This window comes from Bombina bombina, chromosome 5 (assembly GCF_027579735.1).
Source record: "Bombina bombina isolate aBomBom1 chromosome 5, aBomBom1.pri, whole genome shotgun sequence".
In the NCBI taxonomy this organism is placed as follows: domain Eukaryota; kingdom Metazoa; phylum Chordata; class Amphibia; order Anura; family Bombinatoridae; genus Bombina; species Bombina bombina.
The window spans coordinates 749,262,248-749,283,236 of NC_069503.1; the positions used below are offsets into that span (position 1 = coordinate 749,262,248).

At 38.0% G+C, this 20,989-nt stretch overlaps 1 protein-coding gene across 3 annotated transcripts in view; it reads right to left on the bottom strand.

Moving 5' to 3' along the window:
• Nucleotides 1-20,989, bottom strand: part of LOC128660792 (cytidine monophosphate-N-acetylneuraminic acid hydroxylase-like) — a 301,003-nt gene that overhangs the window by 234,118 nt on the left and 45,896 nt on the right. For all 3 annotated transcript variants that reach the window (XM_053714812.1, XM_053714814.1, XM_053714813.1), the window contains exon 2: nt 12,349-12,510. In XM_053714812.1, coding sequence (XP_053570787.1) covers nt 12,349-12,356 — 8 coding nt within the window. In that variant the 5' untranslated portion in view covers nt 12,357-12,510. The remainder of the gene's footprint in view (nt 1-12,348; nt 12,511-20,989) is intronic.

Below are 20,989 nucleotides of genomic sequence, written 5' to 3' on the forward strand. Positions count from 1 at the left end.
TCCACACTACTGCAAGGTGTAGAAAGATATTTTTGGGCCATTTTAGCCAGAGCTGGAAATCTGTTTATTAACTGCCCAGTACTTCAGGGGTCTGTCTGAACGAGGTACAGTGATCTCTCCTACAATAATACAAATAAGAGCGATTTGTATTGGCAGAACAGTAGTAAACAATTTTTTTTTTGTTTAGTCTCCACTCCAGTTTAAAATGAAATGGGAACATGCAGTTTGAAAAAACGCCACAAGATGGGTAGGAAGTGGAGGTATCGGTTTAAGTATCGGTGCATTTGCACGAGTACAAATACTCATGCAAATACTTGGTATCGGTATCGGTGCAACCCTAGTTGTGACGTATAGTTGCGGCCGGATCTCATTCGCTGAGAGGTATCCCTCCACTGCCAGGATCGGTTCTCACCCCTCCAACGATAGACGTTTCCTTGGGCATAATCCTGCTCATCACGTTGGAACTTCTGTCTTTTACCATCTTGTAAGTCCTTCTTCAAAGCAGCGATCTTGTCATCAATGTCTTTAATCTTTTTGCTATATTCATCTGTAGATAACACTTGTCTGAGCTCCTCCTGTTTGGCTTCCACTATGACCTGTTGTTTATCAATTTCTTTCTGCAATGTCTCCACTGTAAGTACAATTAGGTCATAGGAGCACTTATTTAATATAGCTTCAAATTTCTGACAATATTCAATGTTATCTTTAAGTAATGTAGGCCTGGTACTCATGCGCCTCTGGGTATTCTTTTAACTCTATAGTACTCTGCTAGAGTTATACTGTGCAGCTCCCAGATCATGTTTCTCTTTTTCAGTTTCTCATATTCCTGACTGGTGAGCTCCACTGGTGCCTCTTTGAGAAAATTCCTGGATCCTCGCACAAGGGTAGTGATGCGGGCAGCATCCATCTCTGTGTCAGTAAACATTTGAGTGCCATCTGTTTTGGAGTTTGTATCCATAATGCTGTATATTAGCTCCTGGAGGTGCTTGCAAGTCTATCTTGCAGTAAAATACATATGACAGTTAACAAATGATAGACAGCAAACACCTGATGCACGTGGTAGAGGGCCACTGCAAACACCTCTCTGTGATATGTAGACAACTGGTTTCCACAACACTAATAAATCAGGAAAATAGTTTAACAAACTTGGCTTTTATTCATCTTTTTCAGCTTATACAAATCACTGGCACACAGCAGCATAAAGTGACGTTTCGGGCTGTTAACCCTTACTCATGCTCATACAGAACACCTGTTAGCTGCTCCTTAAGTACCATATGATATTAACCCTTAACACACCTAGTTACAAAAATACACCTAAACAACCGCAGTATATCACCACCTAGTGGTCAACCAATTATATTCATAAAAATACCAATTATATAGTTAAAAACAAACTGATGTTAGTTGTTATATTTTATATAAATTTATGTTCAATGCAATTTCATCATATGATAATTTTATTCATGCTGAAGGTTACTTGTTCACAGGACATAGAATATTATTTTTATTTCGATTTAAATTTTTATTTGAATTTAAATTGTATCTACAAAAAAACTGCCATATCTATTTCCCTGTTGATCCCTTTGGGAACTAAAGCGTCTAACTTATGTATACAAAAGGATTCTTTCCTCTTTAACTGTAATTCCCTATTTCCACCCCTTCTATGGGGTTCAACGCTATCAATGACTTGTCACCTCAGTTGTGAAATATTGTGACCAGCTTCAATAAAGTGACAGGCTACTGGGGCCTTCATGTCCCTACATCTTATATTTGATCTATGTTGACTGAGATGATCACGTATTTTTCTAACTGTCTCGCCCAAATAGATTTTAGAGCACGGACACTTATTAAATAAATTACATGTGTAGACTCACATGTATAAAATTTGTTAATTTTAAACCCCTTGCCTGTTTGAGGATGTACAAACTCTCTACCCTTTATAACTGAATGACAGCTGGCGCAATTTAGGCATGGATAAGTACTATACGATTTAGATGATATATATGTCTGTGTTTTTATTTTGGCCCGAATGTCATTTTTGACTACTAAATCTTTGATGTTAGGTACTCTCCTATATGCCATAAGTCGATAGTTCTGAAACTCAGCTATATCTGTGTTGCAATTCTTTAACACGCGCCAATGTTTTTTTAAGACATTGAGCGATTTCAGCACTGTATGGATTGTACTGTGTAACACACACTAATCTAACATGTTTATTCTTATTTTTTGTGTGTTTTGCTTGTATTCTCACAAATATTGTTAGCCTTTTGTTTCTCTATTTCCACTAAGTTGGGTGGATGAAAGTTATATCATAAAAGTAGTTTTACTCCACCATGTTATAACAATAGCATTGAGATATATATATACACAATTGGTTAAAAGGGATTTGACACAATTAGAACTTAAGGTAAAAAATTAATCATGGAAATTTAAGCATAATGTCACTAAAGCCCAGAGTGGAGCTATTTCTACATTAAACAAGAAGTATGTAGTGGTGAGGGGTGCTGATAAGGGAGGTGCAATAGTTGTCCTGGTTAAGGACTACTATATTAGTGAAATCACCAATCAGTATATATATATATATATATACATATACACATATATACACACACACACACACACACAAATATATTTGCATATGAAGAGAGAAGCATTTGAGAAGAATTTGACTCAGACTTTCCTTCACTCCTCACATTCAGTCCTTGGCTACAGCCTGCCGCTTTCACCTTAAAAGCATCTCTAAAATTAGACACTTCCTTACACAAGACACAACTAAGATTTTAATCCACTCTCTCATTCTTCCCGCCTTGATTACTGCAACTCTGTCCTCTCTGGTCTCCCCACCTGCCACCTAGCTCCTTTACAATCCATAATGAATGCCTCTGCCAGACTCCTCTTCCATACACGTCGCTCTTCATCTGCTGCGCCTCTCTGCCAATCCCTTCACTGGCTTCCTCTTGCCTCTAGGATCAAACACAAAACTCTCACTCTTACATACAAAGCCCTCAACTGCACTGCTCCCCCCTACATCTCAGACCTTGTCTCCAGATACTCTCCTTCTCGTCCCCTTCGCTCTGCTCATGACCTCCTACTCTCCTCCTCTATACAAGTCATTAGTACAAATGTCATAAGCCACCAATAATAACTTTATTAAAAACCATTGTGTTTGTCAAAAATAATAATGTATGAAAAACTATACATATTCTGCAACCCTTTCTGGTTACAAAATCCAATGACAGACCGCTTGTTCAGAGTGATTTTGTAACCAGTAACTTGAGCGTACCACATAATTCCTTGTATTCTCATCAGCTGTTGTAAGGAGTTTGGGCCTCTAGCGCATGCGCAGTGAGCGCCACAAGCCTCCACCAGCTGATTATACATCACCGGAAGTGACAAGGTATACAAATTCCTATGGTAGACGTATTACTTTAGGACACCCCCCCCCTTACCCAGGAAGCTGTATTCTTCTGCTGCCTATTGCTATTCTATAGCAGTATTGACATTTTCAGAATAGGTGGCAGTTTCAACAGTCGAATGCATCTTCTTAAATGGCAACATAAATGTAAAGGATAAATTTGTAATTCAATACACTCCAGAAGGTAATTGGGAACATATTTTACAGTAGAATGTCCCCTTCAACCTTATACTTTTTTTTAATATATTCAGCAAGTGAGTTTAGATAAAATGATGACAGCCACATTATTTTAGAGATACTAAAACTTTTCACTTATTTCTTCAACATTTAAACCACAAGTAAACTTGTTGCTCGTAATGGGTTGCGCTCATATTATAATTTCAAAGTGAAAAGCTGAACTTACAATATTGCGCGTGCAGTAACCTATTCCCGATAGAAGTCGATTGAGAAAAAAAAAGTTGAAACACCTAACACCTCACTCTCGCACTAATTCAAATGCATATTCTCATGCGGGCTAACCGGACATGAAAATATGAATATTTCATATTCCAATGTTCTTCACATGGTGGAATATGTTCTATTTATTAATATATATATATATATCAGGAATAGAGAGTAAAACAGCGCTAGATATAGATAGACTAGGAATGAGTACCAATATGTGTATATCACAGACTCTGTGTGGTGATATTGGCATCTATTTATCAAGCTGTCAACTTACCTGCATTCGACGGCACCAATACGTTCGCCTAAGATCACCTAACATCGTTGCCGCGGACCTGAATACGTTCTCCAAAATTACAAAAAAATGCTGTCAAAAAGCCGCGCACCAAGTACGGTGCAATGAGATAAAAAATAGGGGAGGGGTGGTGTGAGTGCTATGAGCAGCAGACTGTTGTTAACTAACAGTCATCGATCTCGCTGCTCTTCGGCTTTTTCCCAGATTTATTGGTACCCTGTCACTAACACCCACACTATAATGTTTAACCCCTATACCACCGCTCCTGGAGCCCACCGCAACTCTAATAAATGTATTAACCCCTAAACCGCGGCTCACGGACCCCGCCGCGACTAAATAAAGTGTGTAACTCCTAAACCGCCGCTCCCGGAACCCACCGCCACCTACATTATATTTATTAACCCCTAATCTACACCCCCCTACATGGCCGCCACCTACATTATATTTATTAACCCCAAATCTGCCCCCCCACACCGCCGCCACCTACATTATATTTATTAACCCCTAATCTGCCCCCCCTATGCCGCCGTCACCTACATTATATTTATTAACCCCTAATCTGCCCCCCTACACCGCCGCCGCAATTTTAAATTTATTAAGCCCTAAACCTAAGTCTAACCCTAACCCTAACACTCCCTAACTTAAATATTATTTAAATAAATCAAAATAAATATTCCTAGCATTAAATAAATGATTCCTATTTAAAACTAAATACTTACCTATAAAATAAACCCTAAGGCCTAGATTTAGAGTTGGGCGGTAGCCGTCAAAACCAGCGTTAGAGGCTCCTAACGCTGGTTTTTACCGCCCTCTGGTATTTGAAGCCAGTCATTAAAGGGTCTAACGCTCACTTTTCAGCCGCGATTTTTCCATACCGCAGATCCCCTTACGTCAATTGCGTATCCTATCTTTTCAATGGGATCTTTATAACGCCGGTATTTAGAGTCGTGGCTGAAGGGAGCGTTAGAAATCTAACGACAAAACTCCAGCCGCAGAAAAAAGTCAGTAGTTAAGAGCTTTCTGGGCTAACGCCGGTTTATAAAGCTCTTAACTACTGTGCTCTAAGGTACACTAACACCCATAAACTACCTATGTACCCCTAAACTGAGGTCCCCCCACATCGCCACCACTCTATTAAAATGTAACCCCTAATCTGCCGACCGCACGCAGTTGCCACCTACTTTATCCCTATGAACCCCTAATCTGCTGCCCCTAACACCGCCAACCCCTATATTATATTTATTAACCCCTAATCTGCCCCCCTCACCGTCGCCTCCACCTGCCTACACTTATTAACCCCTAATCTGTCGAGCGGACCGCACCGCTACTATAATAAAGTTATTAACCCCTAATCCGCCTCACTCCCGCCTCAATAACCCTATAATAAATAGTATTAACCCCTAATCTGCCCTTCCTAACATCGCCGACACCTAACTTCAAGTATTAACCCCTAATCTGCCGATCGGAGCTCACCGCTACTCTAATACATTTTTTAACCCCTAAAGCTAATTCTAACCCTAACCCTAACACCCCCCCCTAAATTAAATATAATTTCATTCTAACGAAATAAATTAACTCTTATTAAATAAATTATTCCTATTTAAAGCTAAATACTTACCTGTAAAATAAATCCTAATATAGCTACAATATAATTATATTGTAGCTATTTTAGGATTAATATTTATTTTACAGGTAACTTTGTAATTATTTTAACCAGGTACAATAGCTATTAAATAGTTATTTACTATTTAATAGCTACCTAGTTAAAATAATTACAAAATTACCTGTAAAATAAATCCTAACCTAAGTTACAATTAAACCTAACACTACACTATCAATAAATAAATTAAATAAACTACCTACAATTATCTACAATTAAACCTAACACTACACTATCAATAAATAAATTAAATAAACTACCTACAATTATCTACAATTAAACCTAACACTACACTATCAATAAATAAATTAAATACAATTCCTACAAATAAATACAATTAAATAAACTAAGTACAAAAAATAAAAAAGAACTAAGTTACAAAAAATAAAAAAATATTTACAAAACATTAGAAAAAAATTACAACAATTTTAAACTAATTACACCAACTCTAAGCCCCCTAATAAAATAACAAAGACCCCCAAAATAAAAAAAATGCCCTACCCTATTCTAAATTACAAAAGTTCAAAGCTCTTTTACCTTACCAGCCCTTAAAAGGACCTTTTGTGGGGCATGCCCCAAAGAATTCAGCTCTTTTGCCTGTAAAAAAAAAAACATACAATACCCCCCCCAACATTACAACCCACCACCCACATACCCCTAATCTAACCCAAACCCCCCTTAAATAAACCTAACACTAAGCCCCTGAAGATCTTCCTACCTTGTCTTCACCTTGCCAGGTATCACCGATCATCCAAGCTCCGAAATCTTCATCCAAGCCCAAGCGGGGGCTAGACATCCATCATCCGGTGGCTGAAGAGGTCCAGAAGAGGCTCCAAAGTCTTCATCCTACCTGGAAAGAAGAGGCGATCCGGACCGGCAACCATCTTGATCCAAGCGTCATCTTCTATCTTCATCCGATGACGACTGGCTCCATCTTGAAGACCTCCACCGCGGACCCATCTTCTTCTTCCGACGACTTCCCGACAAATGACGGTTCCTTTAAGAGACGTCATCCAAGATGGCGTCCCTTGAGTTCCGATCAGCCAATAGAATGCAAGCTCAATCTGATTGGCTGATTCAATCAGCCAATCGGATTGAACTTGATTCTGATTGGCTGATTCCATCAGCCAATCAGAATTTTCCTACCTTAATTCCGATTTGCTGATAGAATCCTATCAGCCAAATCGGAATTCGAGGGCAAGGTAGGAAGATCTTCAGGGGCTTAGTGTTAGGTTTATTTAAGGGGGGTTTGGGTTAGATTAGGGGTATGTGGGTGGTGGGTTGTAATGTTGGGGGGGTATTGTATGTTTTTTTTTTTACAGGCAAAAGAGCTGAATTCTTTGGGGCATGCCCCACAAAAGGTCCTTTTAAGGGCTGGTAAGGTAAAAGAGCTTTGAACTTAATTTAGAATAGGGTAGGGCATTTTTTTATTTTGGGGGTCTTTGTTATTTTATTAGGGGGCTTAGAGTAGGTGTAATTAGTTTAAAATTGTTGTAATTTTTTTCTAATGTTTGTAAATATTTTTTTATTTTTTGTAACTTTTTTGTAAGTTTATTTAATTGTATTTATTTGTAGGAATTGTATTTAATTTATTTATTGATAGTGTAGTGTTAGGTTTAATTGTAGATAATTGTAGGTAGTTTATTTAATTAATTTATTGATAGTGTAGTTTTAGGTTTAATTGTAACTTAGGTTAGGATTTATTTTACAGGTAATTTTGTAATTATTTTAATTAGGTAACTATTAAATAGTTATTAACTATTTAATAGCTATTGTACCTGGTTAAAATAATTACAAAGTTGCCTGTAAAATAAATATTAATCCTAAAAAAGCTACAATATAATTATAATTTATATTGTAGCTATATTAGGGTTTATTTTACAGGTAAGTATTTAGCTTTAAATAGGAATAATTTATTTAATAAGAGTTAATTTATTTTGTTAGATAAAAATTATATTTAACTTAGGGGGGTGTTAGAGTTAGGGTTAGACTTAGCTTTAGGGGTTAATACATTTATTATAGTAGTGGTGAGCTCCGATCGGCAGATTAGGGGTTAATTATTGTAGGTAGCTGGCGGCGATGTTGTGGGGGGCAGATTTGGGGTTAATAAATATAATATAGGGGTCGGCGGTGTTAGGGGCAGCAGATTAGGGGTACATAGGGATAATGTAGGTAGCGGCGGTATACGGAGCGGCAGATTAGGGGTTAAAAAGAATATGCAGGTGTCAGCGATAGCGGGGGCGGCAGATTAGGGGTTAATAAGTGTAAGGTTAGGGGTGTTTAGACTCGGGGTACATGTTAGAGTGTTAGGTGCAGACGTAGGAAGTGTTTCCCCATAGAAAACAATGGGGCTGCATTAAGAGCTGAACGCTGCTTTTTTGCAGGTGTTAGTTTTTTTTTTTCAGATCAAACAGCCCCATTGTTTTCTATGTGGATATCGTGCACAAGCAAGTTTTTGAAGCTGGCCGCGTCCATAAGCACCGCTGGTATCTAGAGTTGCAGTGGCGTTAAATTATGCTCTACGCTCCCTTTTTGGAGCCTAACGCACTGAAAACCCAGCCATTCTGTGAACTCTAAATACCAGCGGTATTTAAAAGGTGCGGGAGAAAAAAAAGCATGCGTAGCTAACGCACCCCTTTGGCCGCCAAACTCTAAATCTAGCCGTAAGATAGCTACAATATAACATCAACATCAACCAATAGGATTTTTCCTACCTTAATTCCGATTGGCTGATAGAATTCTATCAGCCAATCGGAATTGAAGGGATGCCATCTTCAAGAAGACTCCGGATGAAGAGGATGCTTCACGTCGGATGTCTTGAAGATGGAGCCGCTCCATGCCGGATGGATGAAGATAGAAGATGCCGTCTGGATGAAGACTTCTGTCCGTCTGGAGGACCTCTTCTGCCCGTCTGGAGGACCACTTCGCCCGGCTTTGTTGAGGACTTTGGACCGGTTGGGTGAAGACTTCTCAAGGTAGGGTGATCTTCAAGGGGTTAGTGTTAGGTTTTTTTAAGGGGGTATTGGGTGGGTTTTAGAGTAGGGTTGGTTGTGTGGGTGGTGGGTTTTAATGTTGGGTGGGGGTTGTAATTTTTTTTTTCACAGGTAAAAGAGCTGATTACTTTGGGGCAATGCCCGGCAAAAGGCCCTTTTAAGGGCTATTTGTAATTTAGCGTAGGGTAGGGCTTTTTTTATTTTGGGGGGCTTTTTTATTTTGTTAGGGAGATTAGATTAGGTTTAATTAGTTTAAAAATCTTGTAATTTGTTTATTATTTTCTGTAATTTAGTGGGGTTTTTTGTACTTAAGATAATTTTATTTAATTTTATTTAATTTTAGTTAATTTAGGGAATTAATTTAATTATAGTGTAGTGTTAGGTGTAATTGTAACTTAGGTTAGGTTTTATTTTACAGGTATATTTGTATTTATTTTAGCTAGGTAGTTATTAAATAGTTAATAACTATTTAATAACTATCCTACCTAGTTAAAATAAATACAAAGTTGCCTGTAAAATAAAAATAAACCCTAAGATAGCTACAATGTAACTATTAGTTATATTGTAGCTCTCTTAGGGTTTATTTTATAGGTGAGTATTTAGTTTTAAATAGGAATAATTTATGTAATGATAGGAATATTTCACCAAGATAACGAGTTGTGCGTTAGGGTTAAAAAGCAGAGTTAAGAGGTCCTAACACTACTTTTTTTCCTAACGCTGGTATTACGAGTCTTGAAATGACAGGCTCACCGTTCACTTTTTTGGTCAGACGTGAAAATACTGCAAATCCACTTACGTCAATTGCGTATCCTATATTTTCTATGGGACTTGCATAACGCCGGTATTACGAGTCTGACCAAAAGTGAGCAGTACAGCCTCTCCTGTCAAAACTGATACTGCATTTAAAAGTCAGTAGTTAAGAGTTTATGGGCTAACGCCGTAACATAAAACTCTTAACTAAAGTGCTAAAAAGTACACTAACACCCATAAACTACCTATTAACCCCTAAACCAAGGCCCCCCACATCGCAAACACTAAATAAAAATGTTTAACCCCTAATCTGCCGAACCAGACATCACCGCCACTATAAAAAATATATTAAACCCTAAACCGCCGCCCTCCCGCATCGCAAACACTAGTTAATTTTATTAACCCCTAATCTGCCGTCCCTAACATCGCTGACACCTACCTACATTTATTAACCCTTAATCTGCCACCCCCAACGTCGCTGCAACTATATTAAAGTTATTAACCCCTAAATCTAAGTGTAACCCTAACCCCCTAACAAATATAATTTAAATAAATCTAAATAAAATTACTACAATTCACTAAATTATTCCTATTTAAAACTAAATACTTACTGATAAAATAAACCCTAAGATAGCTACAATATAACTAATAGTTACATTGTATCTATCTTAGGGTTTATTTTTATTTTACAGGCAACTTTGTATTTATTTTAACTAGGTACAATAGTTATTAAATAGTTATTAACTATTTAATAGCTACCTAATTAAAAAAAATAAAGACAAATTTACCTGCAAAATAAATCCTAACCTAAGTTACAATTACACCTAAAACTACACTATAATTAAATGAATTATCTAAACTAAATACAATTGAAAAAAATTATCTAAAGTACGAAAAAAAACAAACACTAAATTACAGAAAATAATAAAATAATTACAAGTTTTTTTAAACTAATTACACCTAATCTAATCCCCCTATTAAAATAAAAAGCCCCCCAAAATAATAAAAAGCCCTACCCTATACTAAATTACAAATAGCCCTTAAAAGGGCCTTTTGCGGGGCATTGCCCCAAAGTAATCAGCTCTATTACCTGTAAAAAAAAAATACAATACCCCCCTCCCCAAAAGGCCCTTTTAAGGGCTATTGGTAGGTTAGTTTAGGCTAGGTTTTTTTTATTTTTTTTATTTTGATAGGGCTATTAGATTAGGTGTAATTAGTTTAAATATCTGTAATTTGTTTATTATTTTCTGTAATTTAGTGGGGGGGGGTTTGTACTTTAGCTAATTTAATTTAATTTAGGTAATTGTATTTAATTTAGTTAATTTATTTAATCATAGTGTAGTGTTAGGTGTTAGTGTAACATAGGTTAGTTTTTTTAGGTACTTTTGTATTTATTTTAGCTAGGTAGTTATTAAATAGTTAATAACTATTTAATAACTATTCTGCCTAGTTAAAATAAATACAAACTTGCCTGTAAAATAAAATAAACCCTAAGCTAGCTACAATGTAACTATTAGTTATAGTGTAGCTAGCTTAGGGTTTTAAGTATTTAGTTTTAAATAGGAATAATTTAGATAGTAGGTTTTATTTAGACTTATTTAAATTATATTTAATTAGGGGGTGTTAGGGTTAGACTTAGATTTAGGGGTTAATACATTTAGTATAGTGGCGGCGATGTTGGGGGCACAGATTAGGGGTTAATAAATGTAGGTAGGTGGCGGCGATGTTAGGGACGGCATATTAGGGGTTAATATTATTTAACTAATGTTTGCGAGGTGGGAGTGTGGCGGTTTAGGGGTTAATATGTTTATTATAGTGGTGGCGACGTTGGGGACGACAGATTAAGGGTTAATAAGTGTAGGTAGGTTGCGGCCACATTGGGGGCAGCAGATTAGGGGTTAATAAATATAATGTAGGTGTCGGCAATGTTGGGGGCAGCAGATTAGGGGTTAAAAATTTTATTTTAGTGTTGGCGATGCGGGAGGGCCTCGGTTTAGGGGTTAATAAGTAGTTTATGGGTGTTAGTGTACTTTTTAGCACTTTAGTTATGAGTTTTATGTTACGGCGTTGTACCATAAAACTCTTAACTACTGACTTTTAAATGCGTTGGGGATCTTGACAGGGTAGACTCATAATACCAGCGCTATGGAAGTCCCATAGAAAAAAGACTTTACGAAGTTTGCGTAAGTTGTTTTGCGGTAAGGCCAAAGAAGTGTGCGGTACACCTAAACCTTCAAGACTCGTAATACCAGCGGGTGTAAAAAAGCAGCGTTAGGACCTCTTAACGCTGCTTTTTTACCCTAACGCACAACTCGTAATCTAGCCAATAGTTTGTAATGTATTTTGAGCAACTTTTAAGTTTCAGAAAATGGTTAACCAGAGCTCTGAGGTCGCGGTAATCATTCTAGCATAAATCACAATTGCGCTCAAGCTTACCTTCAACTCATAATGCGAACGAAAATTAACCTGCGTGCAATCGTGAAAATATGATATTGTTTGTGATCCACTCGCAATCTAGCCCATAATGTTACATAATACATTTGCATATTACTCAAAGGCTAACATTTTCTTTGAATACATATTTACCAATCTTTAATTAAGTTATTTTTATATTTTTGATATACATATATTATAAAGAAGACATTTTCTCATTTTATCAAGCCTCTTTAAGGATCCATAAGAAATGGTTCTGCAATTAAAATGCACTCAAATTATCTGTAAACATGCTTTACAACTATACTGTACAGTTAATCACAAAATATTAATAATACTGGTAATAATTTAATCTCACCTGCTCATCAGTCCTGTGCTCTGAATGTGGCTGTTCACATAAAAATATTACTCACAACTGAGTTTTGCTCGTCTTGAATATCCAACTTTGTGGAGAATGGCTTGTTCACTAGTGTGGAGTATGCGTGACAAAATCCCACTTGTCTTTTAGCATTCAGCAAAGCTATGGAAACATTTAATATTATACAATTAATATGATTACAATATGCTATATATCTTTAAACATATCTATTTATTTATCTCTAGTTTATCTGATTTTTTTTTGTGTGTAGCCTATATTCACTTTGGTTGAAATAGTGAGGACTTTGTTCATAGCATTTGACTCATGATCTTTTCGCACTATAAAATTACTTTCTTGAGATATCATCTTCACAGACTTAGAAGCTCTTACAATGTGCCGCAATATCAGATATCTCAAGATATCAATTTCCTTTGAATAATTCCCACTTTAGAATGTGGGACGTACAATACATTTCATCTCCACTTACAGTTTCAAAGAAATCCTTTTTTGACTTGCAAACCATATACTTAAAATGGATTTGTCGTTACAGGCTGCACTCTTTTTGTGCAATCAACACAATCTTAAAGGGACAGTCTAGTCTAAATAAACTTTCATGATTCAGATAGGGCATATCATTTTTAACAACTTTCCAATTTACTTTTTATTATCAATTTTGCTTTGTTCTCTTGGTATTCTTAGTTTAAAGCTAAACCTAAGTAGGCTAACATGCTAATTTATTAGCCATTGAAGGCCACCTCTTATCTGAATGCATTTTTACATTTTTTCACAACTAGAGGGGGTTAGTTCATGCATGCCATATAGATAACATTGTGCTCATGCCCGTGGAGTTATCTAGGAGTCAGTACTGATTGGCTAAAATGCAAATCTGTCAAAAGAATTTAAATAAGGGGACACTCTGCAGAAGCTTTGATACAAGGTAATCACAGCGGTAAAAAGTATATTAATATAACTGTGTTAGTTATGCAAAACTGGGGAATGGGTAATAATAAAAAAATATATATATATTTTTTTAAAACAATAAAAATTCTGGTGTAGACTGTCCCTTTAAATACGCAATAGTACTAAAAAAGGCTGGCATGAGTAGTCACTATCTCCCAGGATGGTCTTAAGAAAAATGTGCCTAGGGCCAGGTGATCTTGACAGAGCCACCAAGAGAGAAAAGGTCTCTCGTCAGATTTTCCAGAACAATTTGCTGAGACAGGTTTAAGTGATTGCCATTCCACTGCCTTAGCATGCATAGTTGTAGAAGTCTGAGATGAAAGTGTGCAAAAGGAATAATGTCCATGGAAGACACCATGAGACCAATTACCTCCATGCACTGAGCCACCGAAGGATTTAGGGTGGTCTGAAGGGATAGACATGCTGCAACCTGCTTGGAATGTCTCTGATATGTGAGAAAGATCTTCATGGTTATTGAGTCAATGATAGTTTCAAGAAAAACAACCCTGATACTGGGAAACAGTGAACTCTTTTCTAGATTTATCTTCCATCTGTGTGTTCGGAGAAGATACAGAAGAGACTCCATCTGATATCTTGCCAAAGGAAAAGATGGAGCTTGAACCAAGATATCGTCCAGGTACGGAGCCACTGCGATACCCTGAGATCTGGCCACTGCTAGAAGAGCTCCCAAAACCTTTGTGAAAATTCTGGGAGCAGTAGCTAAGCCAAATGACAAGGCTATAAACAGGAAATGTTGATCCAGGAATGTGAACCTCAGAAACTAAAAATGATCCTTGTGGATTGGTACATGAAGGTATGCATCCTTTAAATTGATTGTGGTCATAAACTGTTCCTCCTTGACCTGATAGTCTCCATTTTGAAGGAGGGAACCATGATAAACTTGTTGAGACATTTCAAGTCCAAAATTGGGCGATAAGTTCCCGCCTTCTTGGGAACTACAAAGTGGTTTGAGTAAAACCCCAGACCCCTTTCTGATGCAAGCACCGGGACAATTACTCCCAAGGAGAAAAGATCCCAAACGCAATATAAAAAGGCTGCCATTTTCTCTGGCCATGTAGACAATCTTGAAAGAAAGAAATAATCTGCCCCTTGGGGGATGAGATCTGAACCCTAATTTTTCCCCCCAGGAAATGACGTCTAATACCCAGGGATCCTGAATGTCTTGGACCCAAGCCTCAAGGAAAAAGGACAGTCTGCCCCCTACTCGATCTGGTCCCAGATCGGGGGCCAACCCTTCATGCAGATTTGTTATCTGTAGACTTCTTGGTCTGCTTGGATTTGTTCCAGGACTGGTTTGGTTCCAAGTAACCTTAGACTATTCAAGTTTGGAGGATGACCGAGTCCGTTGAGATTTGTCTGGGCAATAGGAATGAAAATTAGAGGACTGATGACCCTTAGTTCTTGCCTTCTTATTCTGGGGGAGGAAGGCACCCTTCCCTCCTGTTACCATGGAAATGATGGAGTCCAGCCTGGCCCTAACAAAGTCTTCCCCTTAAACGGTAAAGAAAAAAGTCTGGTCTTAGATACCATATCCATGAATCAAGACTTTATCCAAAGTGCCCTGTGTGATAGGACTGCAAAAACTGAAGACTTAATATTCAGATGGACAATTTGCATATTAGCACACAAATAAAGGAGTTGGCTATCTTAAGCCTTAACCCTGCCCTTTACATCCTCCAGAGGGGATTCAACTTCAATTAATTCTGATATCGAATCACACCAGTAAGTAGCAGCACCCATGACTGCAGTTACAGCTGCCAAAGGTTGAAATAGGAGGCCCATATGTTGAAACATCTTTCTTAGATAGCCTTCCAATTTTCTGTCCATGGGATCCCTAAACAAAGAGTTATTATCTAGGGGGATAGTAGTACTCTTGGCAAGAGTAGAAATGGCTCCGTCTACCTTAGGAATGGAACTCCATAGCTCCAAATGTGAGTCAGGGACTGGGAACAATTTCTTAAAAGTTGAAGAAGGGGAGAAAGGAGTCCCAATCTTTTCCCATTCTCTGAAATAATATTCACCATTCGTAAAGGAACTGGCATAGTTTCAGGAATCTTATTTTCCTTGTAGACCCTATCTAACTTAGGGATATTTGGTTCTTAGCTTAGCATCCAGAACCACTAGAGTAGATAATACCTCCTTTAGAAGAAAACGAAGGTGCTCAATTTTAAACCTAAAATTCGGTTCCTCAGGAGAAGGAGCTTTAATTTCAGACACCTCTGACTCCGAAAGCTCACCCTCAGATGCAACAGAGGTTAGTTCATCCTCAGAGAGGTGAGACAAGCTGGCCAACTCAGACTGATAGAGGGATTAACCCCAAAGTCAGTGGAACTGTGCTTAACCTTTCTCTTACGTTTCCCAGAAATAAGTAAAGCGTTTACCTTATAATAAATCTTGCGAGTAACAGGCTTACAAGCCTGAATCATAGTCTCAATAATTTTCACAGAAAAACCTTGTCTGGACAAGATAAGAATTCAATCTCCAAGCAGTCAGCTTCAGAGAGACTACGTTCAGATGAAGGAAGGGACCCTTAAGTAGAAGATCCTTCCTCAGAGGCAATTTCCATGGGGGAAATGACGTCATCCTCACTAGGTCCACAAACCAAGTTCTGCAAGGCTACGCTGCAGCTATTAGAATCACAGAAGCCTGCACCTGTTTGATATGAGCCATCACCCGAGGAAGGAGGGCAACCGGAGGAAACAGATAAATTAGACTGAAATCCCATGGCACTGCCAGGGCGTCTACCAGAGCTGCTTGAGGCTCTCCTGATCTTGCTCCTTATTTTGGAAGCTCGGCTTTTAGACGAGATGCCATCAGATCCAGCTCCCGGACTCCACAATTGAGGGTGATCATCGAGAAAACTTCCGGATGGAGAGACCATTCCCCTGGATAAAGCGTCTGCCTGCTCAGATAATCCGCTTCCCAGTTACCCACCCCTGGGATATGAATGGCAGAGAAACTCAGTTGAGGCCAAACTGTTAGAGCATTGAGAATTACTCTCAAATCTAGATATTTATAGGGAGGGCAGACTCCTTCTGAGACCAAAGTACCTGAGCTCTTAGCGACCCCCAAACTGCTCCCCAGCCTAACAGGCTGGCATCCGTGGTCACAGTCTCCCAAGAAGGTCTCAGGAAACAAGTGCCCTGAGACAAATGGTCCTAGGAGATCCACTAAGACAGAGACATCCTTGTCTGAGAGTATAAAACTATCCTCTGAGAGAGATCCGAGTGTTCTCCATTCCATTGATTGAGCTTACATAACTGTAGAGGTCTCAGATGGAAGCATGCAAACAGAATAATGTCCATGGATGCCACCATGAGACCAACCACTTCCATGCATACATCCACCGATGGACAAACAGAGGACTAAAGAGAACGACAGGCCTCCAGAAGCTTGACTTTTCTGACCTCTGTCAAAAAAATCTTCATAGATAATGAGTCTATGATTATCCCCAGAAAACATACCCTGGAACTTTGCACCAAGGAAATTTTCCCTAGATTCACCTTCCACCTGTGAGAGCAGAGAATAGCTAACAGAGAATCTGTATGGGATCTTGCCAACTGAAAATATGGCGCCTGGACCAAGATATCGTCCAGGTAAGGAGCCACCGCAATCCCTAGAGATCTGGCCACAGCCATAAGTGCCCCTAGAACCTTCGTAAAGATTCGAGGAGCAGTGGCAAGGCTGAAAGACAGGGCTACAAATTGGAAATGTTGATCCAAAAAAGCAAACCTCAGGAACTTAAAATGTTCCCTATGGATAGGCACATGAAGATTTGTATCCTTTAGGTTTATAGTGGTCATAAACTGACCCTTCTGAACTAGAGGGAGAATAGAATGAATAGTTTCTATTTTGAGGGATGGGACCTTGAAAAACTTGTTGAGATACTTTAAGTCTAGAATGGGTAGAAATGTTTGCTCCTTTTTTGGGAACTACAAAAAGATTTGAATAAAATCCCTTACCCTGTTCTGCTAGAGGAACTGGGATAAACACTCCCAAAGAGGACAAATCCCTTATGCAGTCTAAGAAGACCTCTCCCTTTATCTGGTTTACAGAAAATCTTGATAATAGGAATCTGTCCCTGGGTGGACAAGACTTGAATCCTATCCTGTATCCCTGGGAAAATAAATCAACTGCCCAAGGATCTGGAACGTCGCAAATCCAAGCCTGCTGATAAAAGGAAAGCCTACCCCCTACCTGATCCATGCTGACTTAGCCTCAGTGGAAGGCTTTCTGGATTGCTTACCCTTGTTCCAGGGCTGGCTAGCTCTCCAAGAAGTCTTGGCTTGCTCAGATATGGAAGACAAGGAAGATCTGTCCCTTGAAGTTACAAAAGGAACGAAAATTAGAAGTCTGATGACCCTTGGGTCTATTCTTCTTATCCTGTTTTAAAAACCTCCCTTTCCACCAGTAACCGTGGAAATGATCTCTGCCAGACCAGGACCAAATAAAGTCTTACCCTTAAAAGGTAGAGACAAAAGCTAGGATTTAGAAGTCACATCCACAGACCAAGACCCTAACCAAAGGTCTCTGCGGGCTAGTATCACAAAGCTAGAAATTTTGGCTCCCAGCCTAACAACTTGCATACTGGCATCACAGATAAAAGTATTAGCCAGCTTTAAAGCCTTGATCCTATCCTGGATCTCCTCTATAGTAGTCTCCTCTGAAATTAGATCGGACAAAGAGTTACACCAATAAGAGGAGTCACCAGCAACTGTCGCAATACTAGCAACTGGTTGCCACTGTAAATCCTGATGAAGAAATATCTTTCTTAAATAACCCTCCAGTTTCTTATCCATAGGGTCTCTAAAAGAGGAACTATACTCAAGAGGAATATTAGTTCTCTTGGTTAATGTAGATATAATGCCCTCTACTCTAGGAACAGTGTGCCACAGATCTCGCACTGAATCAGCCACAGGAAACATCTTTTTATACACAGGAGATAGGTTAAAAGGAACACCCAGCTTCTCCCATTCCTGAGATATAATGTCAGACATGCAATCTGGAACAGGAAAAACCTCCCACAGATTCATGTTTGACATCAAAAACTCTACTCTATTCAGTTTATTAGCATTTTTAGGAGCCTCTGCAACAGTTTCAGAGTCATCAAAAGTAGTTAAAACCTCCTTAAAAAGTAAACGGAGATGCTCCTTCTTCGCACATCACCTACAATGTTACACAGGCAAAGAATGACTGGGGATTGTGGGTAATGGGAGGATACTTGAAGCTTTGCTGGGGTGTTGCCTCCACCTGGTGGCCAGGAGTTGAATTCCCACTAGTAATTGAATGGATTCGTGGGCTCTTCCTGCCATTTTTTATATGCTGAGAAAAATGTTGTTTGTTTTAAATTAAGGAGTTTACCTTAAACCAGAGGTATTACATTTTAGCATGGGCTAAAAAAGGATTATTGCTGTTTTACATCAAGGCAACCGATTCACCAGGAGTTATTTAGACCAGCATAACCCAAACCTGGTGACTAAGTTTGTGGATCCCAGTGAGCTGTAGCACAGACCATAGGTTAGCCCAGCTGGAGGGTTTATTGATCCAGTTTGCATCAAGAGTACTACCAGTGGTGTTCTGTACCATGTGAGTGATTCTTTGTTAATTTAATGTATAATATATACAAGACAATACTACCCTATGAGACATCTCTTGTTTCTTTAAAAACATTTTTTATTATAGAATAAAACAAATACTCAAACACATACCTATAAATAGCAAAACCAGATAAACTGATAATTTTGCAGTGGTTTCTTAATTTATTTCAGAGTTTATATACACCAGTTTGTGTTTTCAGGAATCTAAAGAAACAACTAAATCTAAACAGTATGAACAACTATAAGGTAAGTGGAATAACAACTCTAGTTCATATAGTTAAATTGCAGTTAAAAAAAAAGGAAAAATTAAAAAAAAAAAAAAAGAGAAAGAAGAAGAAAGAAAGAGAAAAAAAGGGGGAAAGGACAAATGAAATAAAAAGAAAATGGAAAATAAGGAATAATAAAAGGAATCAAAAGAGAGAGAGCTGGGTATGAGTATTAACTTGTACACTTGTATGTCTCTGATTGCATACATACTGTAGCAGCAGGTTATATATGTATATATATATATATATATATATATATATATATATATATATATATATATATATATATATATATATATATATAAACACATATACACACACAAACATACATATATATATATATATATATATATATATATACATACATATATATATATATATATACATATATATATATACATATATATATATACATATATATACATACATATATATACATACATACACACACACACATACATACATATACATACACATACAAATCTTGGTACACACCCTAATGCCACCTGCTATGCATGCGGTATTCCTATGTTTACAATATAACCATATTAATATAATAATATAATTCTCTAGTGACAACACAGTGTAGGCACAGGCAAGGCAGTTGTTGTCACTGCAGTGGAATTAGGGCGCAGCAGCTTGATTAGACAGAAGAGGGCTGGAATGTTATCTATCCTTTTTAAAAAGTTAAGAAGCTTCTGCAGGCTATGTAAACAAATGACCTCGAGTCTCTATATAATTATCTCTTTATCTTTCTTTTGCCCCTGCCCCTGGATAAATTGCTGTAGACATCCTGGTTATTCATTAACCGGTTAATCTACTCCAGGCGTGAATAGATGAAAACAAGAGAAGCATAGCTCTCACTTATGTGCACAACACCTAAGACTTAGGGGCCCAATTATCAAGCTCCAAACGGAGCTTGATTCCCCGTGTTTCAGGCTCACCAGAAAAACCAGTTATGAAGCAGCGGTCTAAAGACTGCTGCTCCATAACCTGCCCACCTGCTCTGAGGCAGTGGACAGACATCACCGGAAATCAACCCGATCGAATACGATCGGGTTGATTGACACCCTCTGCTAGCGGCCACAATATCGGATCATGATAAATAGGCCCCTTAGTCTGTATAAATATGTTCCTCTCCAAAACGACTCTAGGCGGACATAACATGAGACCGAGTTACTTGACAGCCACAACCATCATATATACCTCCCTGGAATATACTTTTGACACCTATTTGCTACTATTTTTTTTGCATTACTCCTGCCTGCTGCATGACACTAACAAGGGGTTTGCTTGCTATCTTGGGGGCAACATTATAACTTCTGTGACCGGCTGATATTTGGAGAGCTTGCTTATTGCTGATTTTGCTTCTATTTGCTGCTGCATGACTTTCCTAACTGCCCCTCCCCTATCCTTTTACATGGAGACCATTACACTTGCAGGATAAGAATATTGCACTATTCCCACATAGTGACAAAAAACTTTTGGAATGATATATGTGTTTTGTTATTTATGTTTGGTGCACACAATAATCTTTATTTAAACTAACTGTGTTATTTGGCAATAAAGGGTAAATGCTTTCACTTGATACTGGTTCTTGTCTGTTCAGTGAGTCAAATTCTTCTATTCAGGTATAATTTTTTATTGATGAGCAAGTGCTGATTTAAAGGTTACCCCTTTCTTTTGTTTTTTTCCTGTTATTAATTACCTTCGGAACCTCCTTGCTCCAGATTAATTTTTATTTACCTTCATCTGTACTCATTACAAATTAAATCCTGGTATATAAGGGGTATAATA